General features: G+C 35.2%; 1 protein-coding gene across 1 annotated transcript in view; it reads right to left on the bottom strand.

Moving 5' to 3' along the window:
* The window catches only part of LOC139114349 (E3 ubiquitin-protein ligase LRSAM1-like), a 29,206-nt gene extending 18,183 nt beyond the window's left edge, over nucleotides 1-11,023 (bottom strand). Inside the window, exons 1-2 of the mRNA XM_070676018.1 lie at nucleotides 10,753-11,023; nucleotides 1,411-1,464 (exon numbers count right to left, since the gene is read on the bottom strand). Coding sequence (XP_070532119.1) covers nucleotides 1,411-1,464; nucleotides 10,753-10,896 — 198 coding nt within the window. The 5' untranslated portion in view covers nucleotides 10,897-11,023. The remainder of the gene's footprint in view (nucleotides 1-1,410; nucleotides 1,465-10,752) is intronic.
* Nucleotides 11,024-11,096: the final 73 nt, after the last annotated feature.

Here is an 11,096-nt window from a genome sequence, read left to right on the forward strand (position 1 = left end):
ACTAAAAAGATATGTACATTTGAACATCTTCAGAACGACACGTAAATGAAAGGAAAACTCACAGAGACAAGACTAAATCATCTCTAAATCATGCTACATACTACTGCCATGTACCTTACTGTATATTCAAGATGTCAATATTATCCAACTTCTCCTATACAGTACAAAGAAGTAGTGAAAAACAGAATCTGATCAGGAATTCCTCAAGTTCAAGCAAATCTGTATTCTGATTGAGGTTGTGGTGTCTCATTTGGGAAAAACTGATTGGGCTGGTGGTAGATATTACTGAATCAGATTTAGTTTTCATCTAGAGATTATTTTCTATGTACCATAGCTATCCATGAATGCTAAACAAGTTTATACAGTATAAATGTCTGTGTGTGAGTCGACATGCTGTATTGTACATACTTTTCTGTGTGTGTGTGTGTGTGTGTGAGAGAGACTGACTGTGGATCTGTGGATGTGTAATGGTGTCAGAGCGTAGGGGACTACTTTATTGCTTGCTTGTGAATATTACATCGCATTTTGTTGCATTTTTAAAAGGGCAGAAATTTATTCAACATGATTTCCTGATGACTATAACCAAGCATTTATTTGTTGTATTTAAATAACTAGGTAGGAAGTATTTTCATCAAATGACTCCTCTCATAGGATGAGGAGACATTTTGTTGAATTTCAGTTTCTTTCATTTTGTTGAGACCATTGTTTCTTTAGATTTCACACTTTGGACTGACTCAAGATAAAATGCATTTTATCTTCTATATTTCATTATGTGAAACAGTGAGTGCAAAACGTTTTCTCAATCTTTCCTCCAGCAAACTTTTAACTAATCTCTTTCAAAATCAAAAATGAAAATCAAGGCTCACGTTGCAAATTTTGGTACAAGAGAAACAAATTACCCATCATATAGCGATTTTGAAATTCAAAATGGCCGCCATTCCTGTGTAATCTCTATGGATGACAATAAATTCCTGATTTTCACAAAACTAACCTGATGAAAACTTTTTTTACTCCATAAACTTCAAAATGAGACCCAAACATGTTGTAAGCCTAAATAATATCGCAAAAGTTTGAGAGCTCGCATATCTAACTATCACCGCGGCGCATTCTACCGTAAATAAATGTTCTGGATTATTACACTGTCTGTGGGTATAGTGAGTACTGTCATCTCAATGTTTCAGATTGCACTAGCAAAACAGAAAGCTTCTACGCCACTTTCCAGAAACTGGCTACATTGCATCTATCATGTTACTGAGATCAAGTAATCCGAGCTACAGTCATTCACCCCTTATGCTAACTGGGCATGAATTATACATGACAGGTATGAAAATACTGTAAGTTCACACTGGGTCAGCGCAGCACATTGATAACATGTACAGAGTGAGTGCACCGACCAATATGAGTACTTACTTCAGTAAGTTCACAGTTTGCGACGGCAAATGTTGGCTCTGGAGATTCTTTGGCCTGAAAATGAAAGCAAACAATTATCATCAGACATCGCTGACAAATAACAACTCTTGGTTATATGTTATGCTAGAAAGTCAGTTAATTATATTTTCTTTATTCGTCTTTTATAGTACAAAACTGCAGAGAAAATGTGTTCAAAAGAACTACAGAATTCCAAACCACTTCATATGCGAGAGATGTGCCCTATTCTTTTGCCACATTGTGGAATTTTAATCAGCATAAGATTATTATGTAGAGCTGGACAGATGGCCTAGCTGATCACAATTGCTGTTCACCTATACAATGGGTTTTATTCTGAGCAAAACATTTGTTTAGCTACTGATGTACTGCAAGAGAATACATATATACCCTGTGATCAGGACATGGCACTGCTCACTCAACGATTATTTGGCTAAAAAAATGCTAATCATGAAATCATGGAGTTTTATGATACACGCTGCCATCACAGACTCTCATGATGTACATGTACACTGCTATCTATATAAGCAGTGTCAGTACAGGCATCTGGTAACCATGGTTTCAGGTCTGTTTGTCTATGCAATGCAATCAATGGCTTGAAACTGAACGTTATGCTATTTGTTGAAAGATACCTGAGAAAGTTCTAATGAAATGTACATGTACATCACTTGTGAGCAGAGAAGGAGTTTTTCAAATAAAAGATTTGTGTGTATCTATACTGCATCTTAAATCATAGACATTAGAAATAGTCCTATTTCAACTGTCTATAGCTACAAGGTACAGTGTGATTTCAGGTTTGTTACTAAATATACAGCTGCACGCATGTGACATCAGACATCGCCGCCTAAAATTCAGACAAATTTTGTTGTTACGTGCATGGCTATTGTTGCAGCTTGTAGTCTGAGCCATATATTCACACAAATTAGCGTGACTTAAGTAGTCACTGTAACACTAGCAGGTTTTATTTTCATCATTTATACGGAAAATGTGGATAAATATTTATGCATATTGATGAGAGATAGAATGAAGCCATTTGCGATCAGCGCTATTGTAAGAGAGAGGATTGAGTTCATAGAGCTCTTCACCATATCCTATTGGATGGCACTGCGTAATTGTGAAGTGAGTTACTCTAATCAGAGTGATCAAACATGGCCATCCTACGCTAGTGATTCATTTCCTACAAACAGATGTCAGTCTGCAAGCAGTGAAAATGTGACTGCTGGGAGTCAGCAGGTACATGTATGTGTAAAACCTTGTAACAGTGACCTTAAAGAGGGTCAATCAACCTGAAGCAAGGCAATTTAGTTTTCAGAGGAACATGATACGAATAAAAAAGATCTATAAAAGTATTGTAAGTTAACTGTGATGAATTCCCTTTGAATCCTCATTGGATCAGTTGCAGAAGATTTACGTTGTTCATTTGATTTGAGAATCACTGTGAGCCTCGGTATATCATTTGTGGGGCACTCTTTTGAATGAAGTCTGTCTACCATGTGTGTGACGGTATCAGCATGTCACAAAGGAAGGGGGGGGGAGGACTGCTGCATGCTGTGTATATGAAGTTGTAAAAGTAAACTTAATCAAAGCTCCAACACAACATTTTACAACCATACACCATGAATTAAACTGATATGCCAAGGTCAGTCGTTGATATAACAGTACTTGGAGGGTTTGAAGTCAGTGATCGTGTGCATGTAAAATGTGCAACTACTTCTATTTGCAAAATACCAATGATAAATAAGAGCATTGGGTTTTTCAACACTAGCATTCAGCAACCATGGAAGACATGTACTTCAGGCTATTTTCAATTTTTTTTTTTTTTTTTTTCTGATATTTTCTTGTGTTGTTGTGTTTTCATTGACAGTACTGTATCCACAGATAATGCGATGCATTTATACGGTACATTTGCAACACTTGCTAACAATATGGACTTCTTGTATTGTATGATTGTACCTGATAGACAAATATATGAATAAAACTTGCATGTACATTATACGAAAAAGGAAAATGAAAATTTGTTTATTGCAGAAAAATATTTAGAAGACTTGATATATACTGAAACTGGTACACAGTTTATGAACGACGGCCCCACAAGATGGCTGTGTTTTGATGCTCGTAAAACTATGAAAAACTCTTTCAAAGAACTATTAAAATATATGCCTGGATGAACTGCAGTTCGATGTTCAGCTTTATCCTAAATGTTAACAGCAGATAATGTAATAAATTTCTGAATTCAGTATTTGTTTTTAGCTGACTTGTCAATATTTATTCAATAAAAGCATAATTTCAGCGTGGTGACCAAACACTTGTCAAGTTGCATAATACACATGTACTGGTATTTACAAAATGGATAATTGAATGTAAACCAATTGAAAGTATGTGATTTTGCTGAATGTTTTCACAGAGATCAAAAAGTCAAACAATGTCATGTCCAACTGCAAATATTCATTAAAGGGAAAGGTCATCGGAATTGTGCCTGTGCGACTTTCTTGTTCACAATGTATTTCATGCATTACATCTAGATGCATCATGTCAACATAGCTGCAACACTTAAATTTTATGATGTACATTATGACAAACATGTTTTAACTTTCATTATTTGCCACTGCCAGCGTACCTTAAGTACAGTGTTTACATTGGTCGTATGGGACCCATACGACCTTTGGGTGCAGTTCTGATGACCCCTTTCTTTTAAATTTTATAGTATACACAGGTATTTAAGTGTGTACATGTATTCTGTACATGCAAACACTAGCGGCAGTTTACGAGCAGATTACCTTTTCATTTAAAATTTAAAATTTAAAAATTAAAGGTATATTTCAAGTTTTATTTTAAATTTAATGTCAAACATGGAAATCAAATTTTAAAGATTCAAGATTCCACAGGAAATGTTAAAAATATTTGCATTACTGTAATAATTTAGAATGTCATGGTTCCCATTGTCTGTCTTCATCTCCAAGTCTGAAAGCAGTTTACACGCCTTTCACTTTTCACTGAGAAGTAAATAAGGAATGACGAGTGAAAATGACCTCTGATTCACTATTACAATACATGTGAAGCCATGTAAAGGATGACTTAACAGAGATGATGCACATTGTGGGGGGGGGGGGAGAGAGAGGAGAGAGAGAGAGAGAGAGAGAGAGAGAGAGAGAGAGAGAGAGAGAGAGAGAGAGAGAGAGAGAGAGAGAGACATGGTGTATAAAAAGAAATGGAGACAAATATGGGAGTTGGAGACAGATAAAGACATACATGTATACCTCTTGGACAATGCTAGGCTACTGTAAAATTACTGGACCGTCCCAGTCATCCATTTAGATATCGTTTTAATCAGTTCAACTACATCTATGCATTTGACAGGTGATGAACATTAACTACTGGTGCTTTTTGAGCTAGAGCAATAATTTCCCCTATTTATATTTTCCTGATTAACATCTCAACTGAGGACATTCAATTTTCTGACGAGAGTTGTCAAACATTGCAGATTTATATAATAAATGACAGTCTCAAGCCAAATCAGTAGAGCTACTAGCAAGAGTAGATCAATTTTCATTTTCAGGCATGAAAACAAACCAAGTTACAGTTCGCAAAATATTGTTTTTTAGACACATGAAGATAAATTCTACAGCTAGTCCTTGACAAGTACATGAGTATTAATTCAGCACTGGACAGTCTCACTGAATATTTATTAACCAAAAGGAACAGCCACACTATCTGATACACCTCTCAAGGACATCGTCGTAATTTGCTACGTGTCAGTGTGTGAAAAACACCGCTGTCCAGCGTCAGATTCTGAACAACGTCAGGGAAGTGCACCAATATATTCATGAATCAGACAACGCCAGTGTGAAACCAAACAACTTCTAACACATTTATGAAGCTAAGATTATGATGTATGGTGAAAATCTTTTATGACATGAAGAACAGATAGTCTTGGAACAAGCATTCACATAAGAGTTTGCATGTGAATGCATGTTATTGTTACAACTCAGTCAACAAATTGCTGTAAAATTTTAATATTTTACCTTTATCCGTTATAATTTCACATTTTATAGTTGCCAAAAGAGAATTACAATGTATGCTTCCTCTTGTTTAGAAGTTGAATACATACTTGTAATCAATCTTCCTCCATCATGTCTTTAATGTAAAATTTATAACTGATTAATAAACTCCAGTTTTCCAATCTGAAATCCCAGCAGGTGTGTACTTCCTGTTTGGAAAAACCGAATATTCCTGAACAGCTATTTGCAACTGTGGTTGAATTGAAGTAAGGCAGAAACAATCAAGATTAAATTTTATTGAATTAAAATTTGCCATTTTGCGGCACATCACTGAGGTGATTGTGGAAGTAATGATGAAATTTGAGAAGATATACAACACCATACTATACATATGTATGGGTGTGTTACATTTTCTCCCACAGCCTGTCTGTTCCTAGATCCTGTGCCTGTCCGTCCTTTCATCTGTCTGTGTGTCTGTCATCAACAGAAACTTAGATAGGACCAGACAGCAAATACCAGACAGAGCAATGAATACAAATCAAAGAGCATTAATTCTGATTTATACACACTAAATACAGGAAGTTGATACGGCAGATCATGTTGTTTGTCTGTCTGAAGGTAAATTGAAATGGAAAACGGATGCATGCCATTTAACATCTTATTAAACAATTTAATGTAATTATCGCGTTGGACTGCAACAGGGCTTCTCAGTTTCTCATTTTGCGATGCATGATTGTAGACACATCATCTAATTATAGAAAAAATGTTATCCTTGTACGCTTTTATGGGGAGATCACGCATAGGTCTACCGAGCCTCTTCGTTCAATATATTTGATATTAGATTTCTTACTTCTTTGTCTATGGGGAATTGTAATTCTTCCATGATGAGTCAAATTCTGAATGTATCTGGATCATAAAATCATTTGTCAATTTGTCATGCGTCCACTCTGTAAATATGATAGGATTTCAGATGTCTGACAGAAGCTGACTGATTTTTCTCTCTCATTGTGATGTACGTGATGGGAGTAGTATTTACTGAGAGTAGAAGATGTAATTTTGCCTCGGCGGCTTCACTTTATGTACCTAAATTTAGAAATTATCTCTTAACTTTGGACAGCCTGAATAATTGAAAACTAAATCTAGGACTTAAACCTATCAGATTTACTTAGATTATAGCATGCGTACAGCATATCGACATATGTATATACATATTTTTGCAATATTTTTTATTATCAATATCCCCTGATTTGGGCGACTGTGCTCTTATAAAAAGTGAACACAATTTGTTTTCATTTTTTAAATTCCAAAAACTGTAGTCTTTGAGAATGCTGAATAACACAGAATGGTGATTAAATGATTTTCTCTTCAGTGAATTTAGAGAATGAATGTAAAATAAATCAAATAAAAATATATATATATAATATATATATATATATATATATATATATATATATATATATATATATATATATATATATATTTATATATATAACTTTTGCGGGGGGAGTGTGTGTTCAAATGATACTAACAAACTGAGCAGAGATACATGTTTATGTTAAAAATATAAAATAGTGTTTTGCAATTATGCAGAATGTTGTATCACACTGAGTAATATATATTGATTATGCATTAATGCCAAGTTACGACAATTAATCTCCAATTTACATAACAGATCATCACTTGGAGATTTTTTGATGAGGTAACGGAATTGTTTTTGCGATGCCCTTTTCTTTTTTATCTCCTTTCAGGGTGTCTTATGAATATATTATCAAATCAGAAATGGCTTATATCTTTAGAAGATTGACCTTCGATGATAATAGTTCAATCTTTTTATCCTTTGTATTCAAGTCTAGTTGATCTCCTGCCAACTGCATTGCAAGACACAGGATAATGAAAAGCTTGTACTACAACCTAATGTATTGCATGCTGCCGCACATAGCTACGTGTCTGAAGCAATAAACCACACCCAACGGTGGTACACCACGAGATTTTGACCAGTTCAAGTCATATACATGAGCGAAAGTGAGTGCATATATGAGATGAACTGGTCAAAATCTTGTTGTATACTCGTTGCTGACGCGGTTTATTGCTATTACATCATAACATTAATCAAAATTCTGGTGTGGAAAATGAAAACACAGAATTTTTTCTCAAGCTTGAGACTGTTCCAGCTGTGCTATATTGCGAATATACCATAGTCTTGACCAATCAGATCGCAATATTTGCACCATCAATATCCTGGTATGATATAATAATGATCAAGTCACTATGATATACAGTACACAGTGAAAGCTTTTAAAAAACTTCAATAACTGTGTGTGATCACTGAACTGCATAAAAACAGTTGTCTTGTAGTAAAATATGAAACAACGGATGGAATTGTAATCTAGTAAAAAATTGTCTTTAATGCCACAGTAGACTTACTGTTTTCTCTACAAAATTGTAAGAAACTGTAATATTTCAATAAAAATAAGTTTTCATAATTTTTTACTGAGACAGTAAAAAAGAATGTTTCTTACTGCTACAATGCACTTCTAATTTTAAATAAAAATGTATTTTCTTAATTTTTTAATGATTATAATTATAATTGTTTAAAGTACCCAAACGAGACAATTTTTTTTTCATATACTTATAGAACAAAATAAATGTTGCCTACAGATTATACAAAGGTTTTTATGCAAGGCTCAGAAGGATAATAGGTTAAATATGGCTTGAGGCAAAGGTCTGAACCCATTTTGTTTTCAGAACATGAGATTTGCATAAGGGATGTCAGGGTCACAGAAGTATCATTAATCACAAATTTTATTAGTATATATTAATTTATTAGTCAAAATCTCTCTGATGAAAAATCAATATTCTGGGGGGAAATCCTGTTAAACCCCTTTGGATATTATTTCTTTCACAGTAATTTATGACAGCTTATTTTGAGTTTATCGAATATCACAAGGGTCAAACATTAATTTCTTGAAATAATATCGATGCACACGGGATGTCAAAATAATTTCAGCAGATATTCATGAAGCAAAAATTTCCATTTTTATAAATTACAATGACAATAAAGTCTACATTGCTCTAGGTCAATGTTGATTAATTATCAACCCACTGAGTGCAGTAATTTTTCCCCCCAACATTTTACTAATTTTCATGAATTTTTCTGCAAATTTTTTGATAATTTTGGACCCAGTGGACATCATATTTTGTTAGCTACATTTTTAATAAAAATTTTGGCAAAAATCAGAAAAAAATTGACTCACTCACATTTTATAAAGGCTACAAAAATTGACCTTGGTGCCTAAAGGGTTATTAATCTAACAATTAAAATTAATAACTGCAGGCATTATTTCTTGCAGTGAGGGTAAAGTACACATGTCAGTATTTATATGGAATCTATCAAATATTTTGGTTGACATACAACTTTTCTTCAAGCTAATGGATTATGTATTATCTTATTTGTCAATCATGATAGTATTAGAATGGATGATCATACGTATAAAAAGCATTTTCAGTGAAACTTTGGTGACCAGAATTATCAATATCATTGTTTAGTCTTTTTCATTAATAAGAAGTGTATATCTAGGAGAGTAAGTTGCTGCAAAAGTTTGCTACCAAGGTTCCCCAGTCATTATATTAGAATTCTTTTTGATTTAAAAAGGCAGGCATAGTACAAGAGAACAATAGATATGTACAACAATTATCTTGGTACAAAACCTCACCAAAACCCTCACCCTGTATGTTTCCAATTCTATAATATTAATAGCATGGCATTTTTACATCCTGTATATTCTTGCTATCTTCTGCATCAGTCGAACAGATAGAACAATATTATGGGATATTAAAGAGGCACTCCCACTTGGTAACATTTTTAAAACACATTTTTTTAATGCCAACGGTCGACATTTGACCTGGCGACTGTGCGCGGAACGCGAGATATCGATAAAAACATGTCATTTCCTGAGCGTATTTTTCACGTCCCGAAGTTTTACGATTGTTTCTGATTATGACCCAAAATCCCCCAAAGGTTTGTTGTTGTGCTGATTGACGATATTCTAGGGAGTCCATAATAAGTTCGAACGACGCAATTTTACCTCCCACTGCAAATACTTTATATACAGCATTATGCCTTCACTTCAGGTAAGTTTTTTAAACTTCTCCTTAGTTTTTGTCGTTTTCATTATTCTCAGTCAATTCTATCATATTTTTAACCAATACCACATAGATATCAGTTTTTACGTGTAAAATATTAGCCGCCTCTGATGACTACATTTTGTTGTCTGCCACACAGCTAGGCGTGGTTCGATGCATAGCAGCCGCCGCGTGGTATGCACGCATACCACGTGGCGGCCACTATGTATCAATCGCACGTATCTATGCTAGTCACCTATGCGAATTCTGGTGGAATCAGCTAACTTTGATTTCTGTTTTTTCTCCGAGTTAGTAAGACTGGGCTTTCCCCTATGGGGCATGACCGATCACCGACACGAGTGGTACTGTGGCATACAGCAGCGTTAGCGTAGAGTCGTACTCCATAGCTTAGTTGACAATGGCCCCAGTGCCGAACGTTTAATGTTCGGAAGCTGAATTTAGGTGGGCCACCGGAATGCAAGCTTTTACTTTTTTGAGGACATGTTTTTATCGATATCTCGTGATCCGCGCGCAGTCGCCAGGTCAAATATCGACCGCTGGCATTAAAAAAATGTGTTTTAAAAATGTTACCAAGTGGGAGTGCCACTTTAAATTAAATGATGATATTGAAATGTTGTATCAGTACAATATTTTCCATTGCAATGTTACAATGTGCACAATGCTGTGTGTTCCTGTGTAACGTCAGGAACACAGAGCATCATTACGAAGGGCTATGCAGTGTTGGTGTTTGACTTTTGCAATAGCATAGAAGGCTGCTGTGTATTCGTCTACATTGACTTTCAATAGATTGGTTCTGAGAATCTGAGCATCTGAGAATCTGATGAAACCCGATTTAAATACCATGTTTCCCTGAGAACAATGGCTTCATGTATGGAAGACATCAACTCAAAAAAGAATTGTACCATATACATGTATACCTGTATATATGATATGGTATATATAGTGAAGCCAAAAATAGGTCAAGTTGACATGCTGAATAATGAACAAATAATGGAATCAAGCTCTTTGATTTCTCGATTTAGTGCATGAACTTTATGAAGGGACTTAACAAGTCCATGGTGTCATCAACAATCATGTTGTGTACGTAATTTGAGTTTCCATTTAGCATCCGGAAAGTCCTCGATTGTTGATTACGTAATAGATACATAACAAAAACATGCAATGCAAGCGCATGTCGTATACTTACCACATACATACAATGCTCTTGTCTCTTCTTCCCCTCCGCGCTCTGTCTGTGTCCGAACAGCGGCATTGTTGTGTCGTGTGCTACCGGTGGATTGCTGGGACTGGCAGTTTTGTGCTTCTTATTGCGGCTTGGTTTAGATCCCATTAATTAACTGACTGATCTTCAGGCGACCTCTCTGTCAGGCGCGAACCATGACTATGAGTCAGACAGGTTGTACGCAATCAGTTGTAGAAAGGGCTTCTCCAGTAGTACGACTGATTCTGCACAAGACAGGTAAACAGAAAGACCCCGGTCCTAGATTTCGCGTGTCACAGAGCGATCGACGAATTTGAACCTTGAAACAA

Source organism: Ptychodera flava, chromosome 16, assembly GCF_041260155.1.
Source record: "Ptychodera flava strain L36383 chromosome 16, AS_Pfla_20210202, whole genome shotgun sequence".
Taxonomy (NCBI): Eukaryota; Metazoa; Hemichordata; class Enteropneusta; family Ptychoderidae; genus Ptychodera; species Ptychodera flava.